Genomic DNA, 20,722 nt, shown 5'->3' on the forward strand with positions numbered 1-20,722 from the left:
CGACATATAAGATAACGGTAATCAAGAAACCATACCGAAATTACGGTAGCGATACGTCTATAAAGAATACATCTGCTAACTGCAAGATAGTAGTAGATAGCAGGCTCCTCCTAGTGCAAGAATAGAACAATATGAACGGATGCTAGACAATCTTTGGATGCGTGTCCACCTTCGAGGTATAGGGATAGATTCGATCGTTGATGTATGTCAGATACACCAATATTGTCCAATCATTTTCGATGATGAAGACGGAGGGAGCGATAGTCAAAGCCGCAATGGAAATGGAAGAACTAGGATTGGTAGTTGGTCCACTATGGCTTTTCAGGAGGAGCTATTCGTGACGGTTTTAGAATCGGTTTTAGATCACGCCCCGAGACGAACGGCGATGGAAAAGGGAAGTCAGGTGTGTCAACGTGTAACTGAGGCATATGATGCTGCGATGCCACGACTCGTTTGCACTACAGTAGGGAACCAGGAAATTAGCAGGTTAAGATCATCTTCTCTGGTAGCGAGAAGATTTGTCAAAGCACAAGGCGAAGCCAGAAAACCTGGAGCTGGAGGAACAATACCGAGATTTTCGTAGAGAACTGCTGCCGGCAATTGTGTTTTAAGGCAAGCATGAACCCATGGAACGTGTCATCACATTGGCCCAAACCGTTGGCCGATCATAAGCAGATTTAAATCCTGCTTGATTGAAAGAGTATTTCCCCTCTCAGTGGATGAGATAGAAATTGGCTCCGCTGAAGCTCCAAAAACTACTTGGCGTTACCTCTTCATACCGTCTTATTTGTCTTTCAGACATTATTTTGACGAGGGTTATAAGAAGCTGCTTTCGCTTATTGGCGAACCCTTTCTACGGTCGATGTAATAGCAATTGTCGTCTTTACTAGAGGAGAAGAGCGAGTCTGCACCTTTTAAGAATTCCAACTCAATCCATTGAAAGTCCGTCTTTGAAGAGGAATTCATATTTACATTTGGCATGCTTCTTCTAGCGCTAGAATAACAGTTATTAGTTTCGTAGGTAGCTTGGCCCTAGTTGCCCTGTAGAATATGTATTTGGAGAATATGGATGTTTACATAGTGGAGATAGAATTGACAGGCTGAAAAGAACAGTAAAATAGATGAGATTGGGTTGCGAAAGGACTATGTCCACCGTTCACTCCAGTATTCAAGGCAAACTATGAAAGGTGTCCCGTTCCCGATGGTAGAAATTTTAATAGCGGGTAGTACCGCTTATTTGAGGAAAACTGGTCCCTGGAATGGGAACTCTTATCTTGTGTCATTACAGAGTTATAGCGATTTTGGTGAATAGAAAATTTAGGAATATTAAGCATTAGATGGGGAAAAAACGTGGTCTTCATGTGGAGCCAATTGACTTCGATATTTTCAGTGTGTGTATCGGTGGGAGAGGGGGTACTTCGGCGACTTTCCAGTAACCCAACTCAAATGAAAAACATGCCACTACAAGTCACGAGCACTTTGTATCCTTATTTAGACGCGTTTTTATGAGAACGTGGAGAATAGACTTGATAGAATGCCAGGAGACATCCTAAAGCTGAGTTCGAAAAAAATTATCTGAAGGTCATCGTTGATTCCAAATTCAGCCTTAAGGGGCAAAGTAGACTTAACTTGTAAAAAAGTTGCTGAAGCGACTATGTCCTTGCCAGAAATTTACTGAAACAGAGATTGCTCATAGCTGAAAAAGTGTGATCCTTAATAACATATGCATGCTAGGTAAGGCCTAAAATTTCCCTTCTCTTAAGCCTTTGTTCTGTTCAGAATTGATGTTAGCTCATCTTCATTCAAGCTGGATTGCAGGAAAGAAACAGAGGCAAATAATTTAAGGTTTTCTGCTTAAAGTAAGTACAGGCAGGTGAGGTCTATTATAGAGCCTTGCAGAATTTCAGAGGAAGAAGGAGAAGAACGGGATGAGTAGCCATAAAAAGAAATTCTGCAGAAATCTTGACTGACGGTTTTTGTCCAGGGCAGAGGCAACTCATCAGACGCTGTCTCGCCTCTGCTCTGGGAACATCGTGACCGGAAGTAGCAACGGTGGTAATCGCTCCGTTTATATTTAATCGCAAACATGACATGAGGAGTGAAATCCGTCCTAAGTTCGAACCTAGGCCAGGGCGAAGTGATTTTTTAGTTGCGGATGCTGGGAGTCGTGATGAGTGATCTCTGCCCTGGATGAAACCGTCAGTTAAAATTTTTGAGAAACTTGGGTGTTTAACCCAAAAACAGGAGTCCCTGGGCCACAAACGAGGAAGTAAGTTGCTTCCCAAGGTGGACGCGAACTCAGGACTCTCAGCATCCTCAACAAATTCTGCAGAAAGAATTAACTCGAAGACAAGATATTCCGACTGAAATGACATTACTTCAAGAGGAGGTATTTTTGCACCAGTCTCCTGAGTTAGTAGTCATGTGTTATCATGTGCAACCTTTCGTCTGGATAAGAGATCCCTCAGTAGATGTTGTGCAAACGTGCCCATGTACATATCCGGAGATGCACATGTGTGCGATGCCTATTTGCAGATTGGGCAAATTGGAGCAAAACACCGTTTCATGCATAAAACCGCTATTGCCAACCTACCGGTGAAGACAGCACTCTGTTTTACAGAATGGCGAAGAAAAACTGCGAGGATAAGATGACTTTAACACAAAAAGAAAGAAAGGTAAAATATTGTCTAACCCGACATGTGCGCATCGTACTGATGAAGAACTGAAGGAAATATGCGTTTCGATCGGAGGGAAAGAAGAGGCCCCAAGCTTAGCTGCAATCCCCCCCAAAACCTTGAAATTGGCAGTGAAGACGTGGTCCAAAATATTAGCCAACAACCACGACAAATTCCAGTTAGAATGAGTAGATCAATGTTCCACAAAGCCATGTTGCTCTTTCACTATGAAGCGACTGAAGTGTGTGCGTACCTTCGAAAAAAGCAAGTTCAATGACATATTTGAAAAGCAGAGGCTATTTCCGCAGTAGATGTTTCATGTTTCTATGGATCCCCATAATGAACCAAGTTGGATAAGAGCGGGTACATATAAGAGAGGAAGATATGTAACAGGAAAAGAGGTCAGAAAGGATGTTATACATAGATATTACTAAGAGCTCTACCAAAGGTCAGGTTTGCGGGCGCTAGGTGAACAATTCTTTGAGGACCTCAAAAAGATCTCCAGTTGCGATGCGAGGAAGTTGTTATCCTTCGAGAATACTAGGGGCTGCTCTGAAGATCTGAGCCAGCTGAGAGTTGCTCTCTTGCTCTTCCCACAGCAGTCAGTCTTAGAGAAGATTGGAGGGATCAGATCGGCGCACCACAGGGCTAACTGGGCTTCCCAGAGCGGCGGATATCAGAGCTAAGTTGAAAACTAAGATGACCTAGCGTTAGGCTGTTTTACTGTTCAAAATGTGAGGACAAGGAAAGGAGAATGGATGAGGCACCAAGATAAATTTATGAGTATACATAGGTATCTATAGTTGACAATTTGTTGTAGGTGAGCGCTAGCAAAGTTTCAAGCGCACGAAACAAAAATGTCTACGTGTAAGATGAACATTAATTTCACAATGAGGGACTAATATAGACATAACTAAAGAGACCACATCCACCACACTCTTGTAGACGCACGTGTATCCGCTTCAGCCTGAGTATCTCCCGTGGACAAAAGAGGTGTAGTAGATGTGTCTCGTGCCTTGTTAAGATAGTTGTCCATTCCCATAGTAAGAAAAACAAAATAAACGTTTGAATGACGAAGGTATTTACAGCTGTAGTGACCGGAATCTCATTCGCCTCTTTTTGAATTAATTTGCTGAAATAATGCATTTCATAATGTGCAATTACGCTAATGTTTGCCGTAGATTGCAGATTATTGAATGCATTCGGGTGAATTGATTTTGACAGAGGGGAATGATTTGCCGCATCCGTAGGCGCATGCGCATGTTGCTACACCATGAACTCTCGGAGTTCAACAGAGTTCAAGGCGAACATAGCAGCATGGGGACCGGTTCCTGAGTGAACAGCCGTGCTACGGCCGAGGTTTTGGGTGGCACCGGGAAAAGCGGTGAAAGCCAGACTGTGGGGAACGATCTAGGAATTTCCCTTGAGCGAGAAAAGGGCTGAAAAGATTTTCACCTGTGCAACAGCCAGTGATTTTGGGAGTGCGATTTTCGTTCTTTTGAAGGAATTGGAGTTTTGTAGTGCAAGAAGTGTTGACGGGCGAATAAAAATTTAAATAAATTTTTGGAATTTTAGGAAGTGTTTTGCGATTCGGAGTGCCAAGCGAACACAATTTCAGATCGCCAGATTTCTCGAAGAAAGTACTGTAACCAATTAACGATACCACTGTATGAGGTACTAGTGCGGTCGAAGGACTCGTGAGAAGGTTTTTATTAAAGCTGAGTTGTGTAAGTCGCAAACAAAAGGGTCCAACTGCAATGTTGAAAGGGTTGAAGCTTAGCCTCGCCAGTGCTTAATCATCTTCCCCTTGTAATTGAGGCGATCGAGCGTGACGAACGTTTTGATTCTTTTTGGGTATTGAACAGACAAAATCCACTTTCATTTGGGAGACAAACACTATCCTTCAGTTTAGTGCATTTTATTCGACTAGGTGCTGCCGTAGAGCGCTTTACTCAGCCTATTCCGGCCCATTCATTGGAGTTGATTCAAGGAAAATATCTTTTTTTGTGGCAACCAGTTGGCGTGGTTCATTGCTAACCGTACGCAACGCGACGCATCGAACTCAAAGTGTTTTTGAAGGGAAAATTCGGCCGAGTTTTGGTGTCTCGAGGAAAATCGACATTCGTACTGGACGATCTAAATTGTTAAATTTCAAAATAAACTGCTAGAATTTCAACGGAAAACTGATCAGAAACGATGAAACCAGGAATAAATGATTACTTCCTCAATAGAATGGAAATTTAGTTATATTTGAATTAATAGATAAATAAATTAAAATATTAAATTATAAATTATTAAATTTCTCCCTCTTTCTTTCTCCTTGACCCCCAAAACCTTATTAGGGACATCCTCTAAATAATGGCTTGAGGATGTCAAGGAAGAGAGGGAGTCTCAGAGGCCGCTCCTCAAAAACGATCTGAGGCAGAAGAAACCATGATCGAGATTGTGATTCGTCGTGGATTTCCCCTCTCGATCGCGGCACTGGGGTTCGGAGACTTACGGCTACAAGCGCGTGACCGAGCCGTTTTTTTTATTCTCCAGTTCTGGTTTTTTTCGTTAGGCCGTCGCGAATGCCTTCGTTTGTTGTCTATTTGTGAATCCGGCGCGGACCCAGGCATCGGTATAGACACGTTAATTTTGTATTAATGACACGTGAGGGATCAAAGTGCTCAAAGGACCGACTCGGCCGTTCAATACTAAATTGTTGGTGCATTTCCTCGAGTTGGACACAGTATTTCTGTGCATTTATCGTTTCTCCAGGTGCCAAAATAGAATAGTGGATAACGCCAGCTATAGGCCATTCCCTTTTTCGGATGGAGGCTCGATTTCGGTTTATGTTTCGGTGGCTTATCAGCATCTAGCCATTATGCTAATTAGCGACGATTGTCGTATAATATCCACCCACTTTTTATCACATGTCACTATTCTGTGCAAAAAGGGATCGGTTCTGTTGCGGGTGAGTAGAGAACTGCAAATTTCCATTCGAAGCGCCATGTTTTGCTTCGTAAGGGCATGCGGAACCCATTTGTCGAGCTTTTTCACCTTTCCAAGTTGTCGCAAGTGCCGGGAAACTGTCGAATAGTGTGCGCCCAGTTTCTCTGCAATGTCCCTCACAGATTGACGTGTGCCGGATTCGGCTATCAAACGCAGCTCGTCGTTGTCAATCGATGGTCCTGGATGTCCACGTGGCTAACTTTGAAGGTTTACGTCGCTTGAACGGAATTTTTCGAACCACCGCTGTTAATGTTCTTGGTCGCCTCCGCCGTTTTATGTCGGAGTTTGAACTCATACAGAAAAAGTATACGTTCTTGGCTCTTTTCCATACTTTTTTTCTTTTCTATTCCCTGTTATCCCAACGATGGTCAAAACTGAAATGACTCCTTGATTAAATGTAGGAGCATTTCTACTTCAATATTCAACACCAACAACGACAACTGGTGGTGGTTTGATACACCAAAATCGCAACTAACTTCACTTGATTGCCAAAACGGCCATTTCATATGCAACAACCTAATATATCTCCGAGTAACAGACAAAAATGAGTTGATCCAGGGATGCCATTTCCAATTCCGATCCTCATCGCAATGATCAACTTGTAGTAGAGCACTATTATCGCTATTAAGTTCTCGGAATCGGAGCAAGGGTCGGGGCCGTTTCCTTTGCAGTCAGTGAGAAGGATTAGTTTCCATTCCTTTCCAGTACCAATTCCTTTGAGGCAGTTGATACCCAAAGAAAGAAACAGAGGCTCCTGGAATGCGTGCGCAATATGCGCGAAACGGAGCGAAATTGTTCGAAGTAACTAGCCATTCACGCCAGCATTCAAGGCAAACCATGTAATGACTGAATGGAGGGCACCATTTGTTTGCCTTAAATACCAACCTGCCATCCCTACAGAACCCTCCCTTGTTCATTAACAAATGTTTTACAGAACAATCATCCGCTTCCGGCTTCGTGGCCTAAACACACTTATTGAATTCAAAAAATTCGACCCTATCGATCACACGCTGCAGGCATGAATCTAAAATTAGACTCCCCACAGAAAACACCTAGCTAATTTGATGTACTTGAAATTCCAAGCATTATTACTTCGTAAACAGCTAAACATTTCAATCACGCTGTTCGTCTGGCAAGCCGGAGATCCACTTCTCCGTCCGCATGAAAAAATAAACTAAAAAGATTATTTTTCAACCCCTGCCATTTTTACGGGCCTTTCTTTCAAGAGACCGCAAATATGGCGGCTGCAAAATTTCACTGTCTATAAAATTTAACAAAAGGACCAATATCTTGACCATAGAACGTTCGGAGCTACCACAACACACTCGTTCGACTAATTGGACAGTTATTTTGAAAATGTGCCAAAGAATTTCATTCTTGCAACGTCAACGTCGAGTAAATTTAGATGACAATAAAATATTGTGCGAATTCTACAAGTTCAAAATTATGAGAACATCTCATCAGGAAAATTGGAAAATTCGGAAAAAGTCAGAGACGATGGTCAAGTGTTGTCTAAAAACGAAATATCTTCCGCAGAAATAACGTCTCCGTGTGAGTCAGCTTTGTCAGGCCTGGCCTGAATTGAATGCAAGAGGAATAGATTGCGGATTGGAGACGAGAAGATACTCAGCAATCATGAATTTTTGATTATGATACGATTCTGTTCTTTTGGGGATCATATTCTCGGGAAAATCGAAGTCATATTTCCATAGTCCCACAAGAGAAAGTTCCGGCTCCTCCTCATTGTTGTGGGCATCGCTTGATTCCAATTACTTTCACAGATAGTACCAAAAACATCTTCAGGTGATTCTGAATGAAATTGTAACATTTTTGCTTCTTTCACCAGAAAAGATGAAAATTTCCGGAGGAACTTGGAAGCTTAGAGCCAGTTTTTCAGCTGGCAGCCCGAAGACTCAAGCGAGCTTTCGCGGGAAAAGCGTGGATGTGAAAATTCTGGCTTTAAGTTTCCTAAACGCTTTTCTTGAAGCCGGAAAAGTTCGCGGCGAATAGATACAAGATTTCAGATAGCTTTTAAGCTTTCGAATGAGCTTTCAGCAACATGTTGCTGGCTTTTCCAGTGGCTCTGGACCTTACTTTCATGAAATTGAAGAAAATGAGTGGTTTCCCAGCTAGTCCTGGCTGCAGATAGGTTTCCTTTGACTTGAATTTGAATGGAGGGGGTTGGGTTGCATTTTCTATTTCCGAAAGGAGGATCCATTCACCATCAAAACGAAAAATATCAATAATTTCCGATGAAGCAAATAACTCATGTTGAAGCGCATGTTAATAACTGTGATAACCATCGATGGAGAAAACAATAGGGGTAGACTTTTCCACCGGCAGTTATATACGATATAATTTATACATTGGGCATGGAGGAGTATTTAACATAAGCCGCGATAGGCAGCCACTCGAAATATTTATTATGAGTTGTTATTACCCCGATATCGCGCAATAGGACAAGAAGAAAGACCGCAGCTTGTATGCGTTTTGGGGACATGTAATTAGCTTAACGCGCTTTTAATTAACTGAAAGCACTTGATACATTATCCACTCTTCTAATTAGGGTGTTCGGGAATGATGTTATTAAATTTTACGGCATCGATTTACTGTTTGGTTGATTCATTCGGAGTCATGGTGATAAGCGTTTCATTTGAGGCAATTTGATGTATAATAGATTGCATTAACTGGACTTTGCAGTTTGGCAATCTGAATTATTGCTGAGAAGCTGAGAATTGCCGGTGATCATGAGTGGGATAATTCGGTAAAACCTTTGATGATTGCCGGGATCCTGAGTGCGCATTCACTAGATGATGCACCGGTCCATTTCGAAACAAATTTTCTTCCACCTTTTTTATTTGCGGATACCTCTCCCTTTTTGGGCTAAGCGTGTACAAAACCGCTTTTTAAGGTTTTGTGTAAACACAAAACCTTATTAAAATCGGTTTACTGTCTGTCTGTCTGTCCGTCCGTCACACGCATTTTTCTCGGAGACGGTTACAGCGATTGACACCAAATTTGGTAGAAAGGTGGGAACTGTGAACGCTCACGCATACAGTGAATTACATCCTTTTACGTCAAATTTAAGGGGGGGTCCCCATACATGCAAAAGGGGGGTGTAAAATTTTTTTTCATCAAATATAGTCATGTGGGGTATCAAATTAAAGGTCTCGATTAGTACTTTTCAAAGCCGATCTTAGTTTTGACATTCGTTGGAAGGGTGGGGAGCGCGGGGGGTTGAAAGTGATCACTTCTTTAAGGGGGCCATTCTCAGAAACTACCAAACCGAAAAATCTGAAAAAAATCAGGAGGCTGCCACTATATGGTGCCTGGGCTCCGAAACACCTTCCATGCCGATATCTGTTGAAATAAAGTTAATAATAGTATATTATTACAATTTTTTGTAATTGGCTAGAAACCCCCCTTAAATTCAGCCCAGTACCATGAAATTTTGCAGTGATATAGGCTATAATATAGAGATGATCTTACCAAGTTTACCAAATCGCACTATTACTAACAAAGTTATAATACCTCAAATTTGTTGCTTCTTTGAAAATTGAAGACTATGAATGTCAATATCACCCGAAAGTGGATACTCTCACATAATATATGGATATATTACGTGCTACGTACTAAGAAATACACGAAACCTTTCGTACCTGAAGCGTTTAGCTTCCGGTTTCCCGACTTGTTTTTAATTTGCATACTGATTCCGGAAAGGAGCGCCAGTGAACCACTTCCCATCCCGAATTCATAATATTACAGATTAACGTTTTCAAGCCATTTATTTCAAACGATTCTATTAACTATGCTACGAGATTCTTACCTAAAACTTACCAACATTAAAATCCTCCTCAACTCTAAATCCAATTTGATAATATCACAATTACATACATATTAAACCATAAATGAGCATTGCACTTTCTTCTAATATTATTGTAATACTGTGTGCCTATATTAGCCGGCAATTAAATGCATTTTGCCTAATGGATCTTGCATGGAGCTTGCATGTTGGTTTGCGCAGAAGTTGAACAGTTTTGGTCTATGGTTCAAGAAAAGGAACGAGTGTTTGCGTGTTTTGTTTCCCGTCGAGCATACGATCTTTTAACCGAATTGAGAAACCAGTTGCGAAAAGAAACGAAATTATTCTGATAAAGAGAGTGTGATAAGTTTTGGTAATACCTATTTTATGTGAACGGAATTTTTGCATGGTTTTTATTTTTAATTTTAAGCGGCATTATTTATTGTTGCGATTATGGGAAAAGCATTATGGTGTACTTTTTTTTGTGAGGCATATGAAATATCTGTGTCCCTGGAGTCAGTTTCAGGCTAGATTTTAACTGTGTCAACCCAGCACAAGTGAGGAGTATTTTTGAATTTTTTCATGTCGCAACAATAGAGGCTTCCGATTCTTGGTAAGTTGGTGAGGATTTGAAAGTCCGAAGTGGCGATTGATAATCCCTTCCCTCGTTTTACAAGGTAGGTCAAAATAATTACCACGATGTTCTTTTGCTGTCTTTTTTCTCTTCTAATGAAAAACTTTGGTTTGCTTTTAAAATTTGTTAATTTAATCCGTTCTATGGCATTTTTCATCACTCTTGCTAGAACTTCGGGCGACAGTTTCACGCATTCCTGCAAATATTCCCCTTAAGGGCTTCAAGAGTCTGAGGCTTGTTGACGTAAACTTGCTACTTCAAAAAAACCCCGTAAAAAAAGTCTGGAACGGTTAAATCAGGGGGACCTGTCCGCCCAGTGCAAATCACTAAAACGAGAGATTAAGCGACTCAGAAATGCTTCCTACAGGATACCGGTTGTGGCTCGAGCAGTTTGCGCCATTGCACCGTCCTGTTAGATCCACATATTTTCCAGTCTCGATTCATCCAATCGAGGAAGAAAAAAATCAGTAATCATGGTTTTGTAGCATGCGCCGTCCACAGTCGTCGTTTGGCCCGTTCTCAAAGAAAAATGGCCCGATGACTCCTCCACCGTAGACAGCAAACCATGCAGTAACTTTGTTTATTCACGTAACCGCTATGATGGAAATGAGCCTCATCGCTCATGATAATTTTCGATAAAAATTCGTCCTCCTCTTCGTTTAGATTCAGAATGGCTTGAGCATAGGTTAGACCCGTTTGGCGGCCAACAGCTAACAACTGATGCACTATCTGCACTTTGTAAGGGAACATCTTCAAATCTTCCACCAAAATTTTGCGTAGGATGTCCTGGGCTCCTCTTCAACATCTTGGGTAACAACGATAGACTCTGCAGAACGGCTGCTCCGAGGCCGGCCAGCCTTGAAAACGTCTCGTGTTGTCCCAGTCTCTTCAAGGCAGTGTTTGTCTAGTTGGTGTCGGATGGCCAGGAAATCTGCGACGCAATTCACTTTGCGCTAACACAACCGACAAATTGTTGCATAAAAAATGGAAACAATTATTCCGCGTTCTTGCGGAGTAAATCAATACATGGCTTGCTAAATGTCAGAACCGAATTGACAATTGGGGCCATTTGGAAAAGTTATAGCGTCAGAGCACTCACGAAGCAGTGCCATCCTGAGCTTTATGTTGATGTAATTGCTCTAAGTAGAGGTGGCCTGATGTGGTGAGGGCGGGTGGCAGCTGCATTGATATTCATCTGAAGTGATATAAAGTCTCACCAGAGGTTATCTGGTACCATGAAAACCGAGGTAGCCCTCTGAGTTCATTTGTGTCCGTTTATTCGCAGTTGGCCCACTATTGGGAGTTTCATGAGGGTTGTGGTAACGTGCACATCGCAGACAAAGACCTCGGGCCTCAAGCGTGGGTGGCGTACCCCTTAGTACAGTAGAAACTTAAGGAAGGTCTTGCATCTACCAGTATGACTGCTGAGCCTGCATTCAGTATAAACTCGTACGATTGTTTCTTGTCACAATGGGGCTCTGATCGTGATAACAAAATCGACCCGTATCATAAGAAGACCTACACGGCGAGAACTCATGTTAAAATACCCAAGCCTAGAACCACTGCCAGTAGATACAAAGCTATCCAGATTTTGTATCTTCATTACAAACCTCTCCACTTCATAGGGTACATCGTCACATCGTCGAATATGATATATAAAAGAGTGTCCACGCCTTTCTTTCAAGACAACCAGTCCCTGCCATCATTGCCTATAACTTGACTATGGTCGACACAACGAAACGTGGAAAAGCCCTACCTGGAAAGAGCCGGATTCATCTTGGATGATGAAAAAAACGGAAATGGTTTTGTTTCCATTTCTAAGCCGACATTGAAATGGAAACGGTTTTGTTTCCATTTCTAAGCCGACATTGAAATATGTGATGTAATGGCGAATATGATACTTGTACAAGAAATTAGTTTGCTGTACCAGATGTGGGTTCTCTGAAGTTGCGGCCAGGAAAACGGGGCCGCAAGTCTGTCGGCCAGACCCTAACCAAGCTGTCGCGGAGAACCTCCACGTGGTGCCACTAGGAAGCACTGTACTCACTTTGACTTGCTGGCCATGATGCAGTAGACGAATGTTCCAAGACCGAGGCTGCATGGAGACTCATCTGAAGTGGCTTTGGCCACGAAACATTACCAGGGGTATACTAGTACCATAGGAACCGAAATAGCCATCTGAATTTACATGTCCCAGAAAAATTTCTGGTTCATGTACTTTCAACACGATTGTATTGCTAGACCCCCTTAGTGGGAGTTTCATGGGGGCTACGGTTACGGACAAGCGGAAAAAATTTCTTTTGGTCTCAAACGTGGAGTTGCGTTTCAATTCGGATGACGGACTCCGTAGTTCGATAGAGATTTAGGTAGGTCTTGCATCCACCAGTATGAATACTGTGCCATGCACTCGGTATACACTGATATCGTTGTGCTTGCCTCAGCAGGACTCTGACTGGGGTCACAAAATCAATCGATATCTTATGAACAACCATGGGGTTAAGTTTATTCGACAAGAACTCACGTTAAGCCACCGAGATTTAACTGTACCAGACAAGATGTGCATGATGTAGGAATGTGGCCGGGTTAAAACTACTTGGCCGCTGGCAAAGCAGATGGGGCGAGGGAAAAAGGCCGCCACAATTCAATACGTGCTAAAAGAATAAAAAGTGAAGACGGCCTTACGGTTTCATACCAAGGCGGAGACAGCTCATTTGACATTGCCCCACCTATGCGTTGGAAGCAGCTTGACGGAAGCGGTTCACAGGTGCTAAACGCGCCATTATATAATTCGCTGAACATGACATGACGAATTATATTGAGCGTAAATCCGTAAATTCTTTGGGCCAAAGCTTGTGTGCTAAACCCAAACGAGGATTCGTGGACCAAAAAAAGGGAGTAAGTTTCTACCTATTTGGTCCGATCCGATATCAAGTGGGTGTTGACTTAGGATCCCTTTATCCTCAAAAAAAAAAAACCAATACGTGCTGTTAAAGGAGGCGAAGATAAAAGAAGCTCAAAATGTTGGAAAAATGGTGGCCTAACGAAAAATCTACCTAGCGAAATAATGAATGACTGACGGTTTCATCGAGTGCAGAAACAATTCACGTACGCCGTGGGAACAGCTCGATCGAAAGCGATTACAGGTGGTAATCGTCTTCCTCTTTCTTCGCCTTTACCCCGTTTTGCTCTGTCAATATCCTGATCTGGATGTCACGATGCTCTCAAATCACCATTCAACGTATCAAGCCACCGTTGTTCCCGCCGGCCTCTTGATCATTTCCCATCGTCTTCAATGTTTAGACCAATCTTGGCAAATTCTTCTTAGCGCGTATTACGTAACGGAAGGCGACTTTTTCGCAATTTCTCAACAATTGGTACAACCCCCTGTCGATCACGGATGTCCACATTACGAAAGCGACCATAGCGTGTTACGCCAATGGTCTAGCGCAACATCTATCCATCCATCGTATCCATTGCGGTGAGGCACCGTTCATTGACAGGTAATAATCGCTTCTTTATAATCGGAAGCACGACATAAGTTTGAATTATATCCAACTGAAAAACGCCTTATATTCAGACCCAAATTAGACCGAACGAAATTATTTTGTTTGAGGGTTGAGTGAGACTAAGTCCGCATCCATAAGGGGACTCGGCCAAGAGCGAAGGAACTTTCTTCCACTTTTGTGGTAGACCATAAAAGTGTGCACTTGGAACTCCCTCAGTCCCCAAACAAAATAACTCAAATAATGGTCCCGTGGGGACAAGGCTGGAGATAAAGCGGTGGGAATTCCACCCTCACCAACTCTAACTCCGACGTTCACACGGTTGAGCTTGCAAGGACATACTATTATAACTTATAACTTTTTTTTTTTTGTGCGTACACGGAGGTGGAAGGTAGAAAGACACGTCCGCCGCAGCTCCGCCGCCCGAACGGCGGAACTACAGCGGACGCATGTGGGATTCACACCCACTAAAAACCACCCCTGGTCTCTCCAGCCCCAGCCCCGCGGGACCACCATTGAGGTATTACTTCGCGGGGTAGGTTTGCTCTTAGGCACTCATCCTTCTCCTATTTGCAGCTTTCCTCCTTCTTTGTTCCTTCAGCAACTCCTCCTGCATTTGGACGATTGCGGAGCCAACCGCAAGCCACTTCTCCTCGGACTCCAGCATGTCAGTAACCAAGCTCTCCGGGGTCCCGCTCCTGCTCAGCACCTGGTTTAAGCTCCTTCTCTCTATCGCAAATCGTGGGCAGTGAAACATCACATGCTCTGGATCCTCCGGTATGCCATCGCATCTGGGACAGTTCGGAGAATCATCCAACCCAAAGCGGTGCAGATACTGCCTGCAGCAACCACCGTGCCCCGTGAGGAGCTGTGTAATGTGGTAGTTGGTCTCCCCATGTTTTCGCTCAAGCCACACCCTAATGTTGGGAATGAGCCTGTCCGTCCACCGACCTTTCGCAGACTCGTCCCATCTGCTTGCCAGAGATCAAGCGACTCTGACCTTGCTGCATTTCTACGCTGTGCATGCCCCTCCATATGTCTTGCATTGTACAGGACACTCATTTCATTGGCCAGAATGTCAACCGGGATCATGCCTGCCGCCACCAGTACTGCCTCATCTGATGTGGTTCTAAAAACACTGCAAACCCTCAAAGCCATCCGCCGGTAAACCGAGTTCACCTGCTTCCGCCTCTGAGTGTTTGCCAGCGCCTCTGCCCACACAGGCGACGAGTAGAGCAGGATGGAGCGCACCACTCCGGCTAGCACCAACCTCCGGCAATGTTTCGGTCCACCAATATTTGGCAACATTTTTGCAAGTGCCGTGGTGGCACTGGCTGCCTTTTGGCATGCATGCTCTAGGTGTTCCCTAAAACTCAACTTGGTGTCAATTATTACTCCCAGGTATTTGAAAGCCGGCTTTGATACGACCGTATGTCCACCGACCTCCACTTTTGCAGTGTTATTTTTTCTGCGTTTCGTTATTAAGACCGCTTCCGTTTTCGCGTCCGCCAAGGTCAGCCCGGCCTTTTCTAGTCAGGACTTTACCGCTCTCACTGTTTCCGTTGCGTAAACCTCCACATCTTCTGGGTGTTTTGCTGCAACAACCACAGCTAGGTCATCAGCAAAGCCGACAATCGTAGTCCCCTCTGGGACGGGAAGAGCAAGCACCCCATTATACATGATATTCCACAACAGGAGACCAAGTACCGATCCCTGTGGTACCCCGGCTGTGACAATGTACTCTTTGGGGCCCTCATCCGTCCCGTACCAGAGAGTCCTCTCTGAGAGGTAGTTTTCCACCAAATTCGCTAAGTATCCGAGGACACCTATGCCAGCCAACGCCCGTTTAATTCTATTCCAGTTGGCCGAGTTGAATGCGTTTTTGACATCCAACGCCACCACGGCACAGCAGCCGCCAGAAATCAGTGCACCTTTTGCCAAGTTTACCACCATGCCAATTGCGTCGTGAATATAACCTACTACTGTAAAAAGTACCTACTGTAGTCGGAGATATGGAGGTCATACAGGCTTGAAGGATCTTCCAAGGAGCCCCTCGATTACGGGTGTTTACTAACAGCGAAGAGCATAGGACTTGCAAAGGACGCCGCTGTGTATTAGAGATGTCATTGCCAAACACCATATTGGGCTGAAGAGAGCGATCCTTACAAGTAGCCGCGCCGTTTTCTGTAGGAAATTAGTTAGTGATTCCTGGTCACTCCTTGGTGGAGTATAGGCCATCCACACAGTCCCTCATGGAACTTGGCTTCAGTTTCGTTATCATCACACTTAATGCTATGCAAGTTGTAAGGTCTCAGCAGCGCGATAAACATAGATTCCATGGCGACTGGAATCATCTTCAAAGATGATGGTCAAAGGATAAAGCTTAAAACCTGGGAAACGCCTGCTGAACAAACACCAACAGATCTATTACCAAACTCTATATTCACTTCCACGTGGTGACTGCTAGGGGCTCTTTCTTAATGAAAAGCTGCAGGCGGAAAAGGATGGAGGCGTGTCTTCCGTGCCTAAAAACGGGGCAAATTGTACCAACTGGTCCTCGAAGTTGGAGGTTCGGTAGGCTTTTTGATGGCTATGGGCTTTACTTATTGCATCGAAGTAAAATCTCAGAGGAATTGTAAGTCGAAAGCGGAACCCGCCAGGTTTTCATCTTGTCGCCGATGTTTTTTCTTCTCGTTATCGATGACGTTCTTGGAATACGAGGCAGCCAGGTTCTCAGTCTAATGGATCATCGCACTCATCTTATTTGCATGCCTAAGTAAACTTTTGTGGAGGAGATTATTAGTCGAATTACGTGTTGAAGATTAGTCAATACCGAACCGCAGGAGTTGAAGTAGTCCTTTGGAAAATACATGTTTGACATTAGCGTGGCCAGACGTGGAAGTACGCTTTCTCCAACAGAGCAAAGGTACCAACAATTTGTAGAAGTTTAGATAGGCCCTCCACTGACTATTATCGGCACAATTTGCATTACCTTCTACTTTTATTTGACACTTACGGATGCGTCCATTTGAAGGACCTAGACCTAGAACCGGGGTATATGGCATTTTTCATTGTATTCGTTTTTTAGTTCTTCATTATAAACGGTTATCATGGGTTCAAAGTTTAGGCACTTGACAGTAACAGACAGTGCTAGAGTTCATTTATAGTCTTCCTAAGATTAGGTCTGACCAAGTTGAGTCCTTTGCAATAGTTCATTTCTGACTCCAGTTTCCCTCATCTGAAGTCCTTCTTTTTCTTCTTCTTCTCAGCTTATTTATTTGTCCCTGTCTTATATGTGCGGACGAATTAAAATTTCGGTCGGCAATTGGCCTATGGAACAAAGCAGCCTTCAATAAAACCTCAACCCAATATGGGTAGCTATCGTGCATTTGAAATTCTCTGTCACTTACAATAACGAGACATGAGTTATTGCAGCCTTGCAGCTAAAAAGGAGACAATATTCCTTCGGCCTTACGGGAGTATAACCATATTGCTGAAATTGGATTGCCTTCTATATTTGACTTATTCAAATGTATAGCCACAAACCTTTCATACGCAGCAATTTTAACTCCCTAAAATTTTCTTTTTGCCATTTTGAATTTAATTAAAGGAATCCTCGCCATTGTCTCCTGAGCCACGCTCAAAACTTGTATCTAGCAGGAGCCAAATGAATGAGAATTTGCATTGAAAAGTATCTAATTGACTTAAGTTGACTACGGTGTACTTAGTGTAGATTTAAATTACTTTTTCTTTCGTCCCATATGTCTGAATTGAATATTCAATGAGGGTAGAACGACCTTGTTGGGATCTGTTTATTGAGTCATTGTACAGTGGCTGGCGTGGGTTCACATGCAATGCTAAAGTGAATTGAATTACATTAAAACATATTTTTTGAATTTAAAGAGAATTTGAATTTTCATCTCATAAGGGAGAAGTCGTCAACTTTGGGAGGAAAAATATTTTTCTTTCTACAGGACTTTCAGGATAAGTTCAAAGTGTGCAATTTCGATGAATAATGGCAATTTATTCGACGGAAAGTTATTCTATAATGAAAAAGATACTATGACTTTGACTGTCTGGTATGCAGTTAAGTAAGATGACAGATGTGTTCCTTTTTGCTACTGCATGAGGAGTTTCACCAATTTATGCTAGAAATGGCTCAGTTATTTCGAATTTTCGCCCAAAGGTACTGCTGCTAAATTGAATATATCATTTTGCTAGGAGACGGTGTGCTTTGATCAAAGATTTTCAGGCATAATCACTTTGAAACTGAATTTTGAAATTCCAAAGTTGACATAGACAGTTGAGGACTCCCTATTGGCTTACCAGACCGAAGTATCATTCAGTTAAATTTAATGCCTTTCAAGGAAATTGATTTTCAATGGACTTTAGACCTCAAAAAAATCCAGGATTATGCCTTTAAAAGTGCTTGAATGCCATGAGCAGCTCTTGTGGTCTATGGTGGCCAAAACAAGCTCTTATGATACCAATTGAAATAAGTTGTTATCTACACTTTTATTAAATGAAACGACGATATTAGCCTTCACGAAAGAGGATTTTCGAAGTTTCCGAGAAGTCTTCCTTGAATAAAATAAGTTGTCTCCACCAGTTTTCCGTTTCTAGGATAAAAAAATCAATGGCCTGATGTGGAAGCTGGGTGTATATTGTCTTAGAAGTTTTAATTTTAATTCTAAAACTTCCAAAGGAGTTCTCGGATTTCCTTTGCATGCATCATATAATCGGTTCTGGTCTAAAAGCACCACGACTTTTAGCTGCTGCAACTTCAGATGATACCTTTGAAGGCAATAGCACAAAGACTATATATTATAACCAAGCATACAACAGAGATAGATAAGTACCAGACCCCAGACAAGTTGACTCCGTTACCGAGCGGAATATAGTCTGAAGGAAAAAAGCCAAACGTCTGAATCACTCTGAGTATTTTGAGACCATTTCATAAGAAGATCTAAGCAGATTATATTGAAATGTTTAAACGATCTTACCATTATTATCGTCCTCTGACGGTGGCACTAGCTTACCTGAAATAAAAAAAAATGAATTATGAGTCGAAGTTAGTTTTAGATGTTTATTTTAAATTTATCAAAATAAAAGAGATAAAATTACTCTGATCCATCGGTGATAAGGAATATAGTTCAGAAATTAGTTGGGTACTACTTTTATACGCCGTAAATGAAAATAATGGAAATTGAATAAATTTGTATAAAGTACGGCGATAAGGAAAACTTCTGCTTTTGTCAGATTTGATATCTGTTATTTGATTCGAATGTTAACCAGCCTTATATATATGGGTAGGTTGCGAACAGTCAAAAATTGTTGGAAATTTTAATTAAATTGTGCTTTTCTGGGGTGCACTCTGCTACTCCCGTTGAGAGTATTATTAAGGAAAACATTCAGGATAGCGGTACCACTAAATATGGCATTTCTTCTTAATAATCATCCCAGCAGCAAGGGTAAGGCTTATATTTCTGCTCTTGATGAAACCATAATCAAACTTTGAAAAACTGACCAATAGGGTGAAAGATACCATCTCCCCAATCAATGTTATGACTCAGAACTCTCTAAAATTCATTTCCATTTCATTAATTCAACTTTTAACATAGCAATTTCATAATATGGCGAAATGACACTTGACCTTTTGCTTTCACATACGTAGGCTCGTTTATGCTGCATTTTTTTGGGTGCATATCCATTGTTTGTTTCTGGCTGAGGCGAATGGTATTTTGTTTTTGAAATAGAAAAAAATCGTGGCAGTTTTTGCAATGGTCCTGCGATGCTAGATTTGAAGTTCAAGGCTCAACTAAAGCTAGGTTGGCGGAGTTTGAATCGGTTGAGGAAGGTGGACCGCTGGAAAGTTAGACTCAAGGAGTTTGTGAAGAGCTGTTGCCGACATAGCATGGCATGGGGAAGCGGAAAATGTGTCAAAGGATAATGTTGTGATATACACAGTGCGAGTTATTTATGCAAAAAAACGCTGTTCAATCAAAGTCAAATATCTAGTTGTGCGGGCGAATACGCCAAGACTTTACTTTCGTCAGAAGACTGACACTTTCTGTGTAATCGAAAGTTCGACTCACTCCGATCTCAATGACGGAACCTGGGTTTCTGTAAGTCTAAGAGTCTAGTTGGATGCTAATTGACTGTAAGGCAGGTGCGTTGGCATTTATAATCACAGAGATAATTTGGGTTGTCTTTAATTGCGAAGGAAGCTCAGTATTTGAAGTTGTTTTGTCTGTGGCGGCCCTGCGATCTGCGTTCGTAAGGGCGTCATTCAAGCCCTTTTCTTGGCTTTCAGCATCCCCATTGCTTCAGCCCATGCGTCTTCTTTCCTTTTCACACCAGAAGCGGTCTAAGTGGCTGAGAGATAGTTCTCACGAACCAACATTAACGGCGTATTCTCAATTTACAGCAACTTATTTGGATTCCTGTGCTCAAGCGCGCCGTACCGAAAAACCTAAAACAAAACACCAACTAAGTATTCTGAGCAATCTGAGTACATAAAATCTGTTAGAACCAACCTTAAGCGCTCTTGTGGGAAAGGGGCTTTTATTATCTTTATTCCTTGATATTTATATTTATTTTTTTTTCCTTATTTTTTTGCTTTCACATTTCGGTTTTATCATTTTCTTATATTTTTTTTAGAAAGTATTAGTTTTGATTTGATTTCTCTTATTTATGCATGAATTATACTGTCTAAGTCCTGTCAACATCCCGTAACACAGGAACCCCAAACGCCGCGCCTCAAGGTACATCTGAGGCAGGAGAAGCATTGATTGAGGATGAGATCCACTTTGGATCTCCCCTCTTGATCGCGGCAATCGGATCTGGAGTATTCCGGATCCACGTGTGCGGTCGAGCCATTATTTTTTTGTAATTTTCCCGATTTCGCTGGTGTGTTCATCATTCGTCAAATCAACCATCATCCCCCGCCAACATCTTAGAAAGTGCTCATTTCCTAGTAGAGGATCAAACTACTAGTGGAATAGTGAACTGGTCAGCCTTCGATAAGCCTGCCTCCAAGCTAGAAGAGCAGCTCAGAGGGCGGTAGGTAGTATGCACAAAGCTCGAAATGCAGCGAAACAAGAGGCAATGCTTT

The 20,722-nt window shown here is 42.4% G+C and overlaps 2 protein-coding genes across 12 annotated transcripts in view; both read right to left on the reverse strand.

Moving 5' to 3' along the window:
- The window catches only part of LOC119648998 (phosphatase and actin regulator 3-like), a 650,924-nt gene that overhangs the window by 233,960 nt on the left and 396,242 nt on the right, over positions 1-20,722 (reverse strand). For 10 of the 11 annotated variants that reach the window (XM_038050940.1, XM_038050938.1, XM_038050939.1 and 7 more), the window contains one exon: positions 18,612-18,647. The exons of the other annotated variant lie outside the window; for it this stretch is intronic. In XM_038050940.1, coding sequence (XP_037906868.1) covers positions 18,612-18,647 — 36 coding nt within the window. The remainder of the gene's footprint in view (positions 1-18,611; positions 18,648-20,722) is intronic. 11 annotated transcript variants of the gene reach the window in all.
- LOC119649001 (WASH complex subunit 3-like) overlaps positions 1-20,722 on the reverse strand; it is a 284,314-nt gene that overhangs the window by 175,572 nt on the left and 88,020 nt on the right. The gene's annotated exons all lie outside the window — the stretch shown is intronic.

This window comes from Hermetia illucens, chromosome 2 (genome assembly GCF_905115235.1).
Source record: "Hermetia illucens chromosome 2, iHerIll2.2.curated.20191125, whole genome shotgun sequence".
NCBI lineage: Eukaryota > Metazoa > Arthropoda > Insecta > Diptera > Stratiomyidae > Hermetia > Hermetia illucens.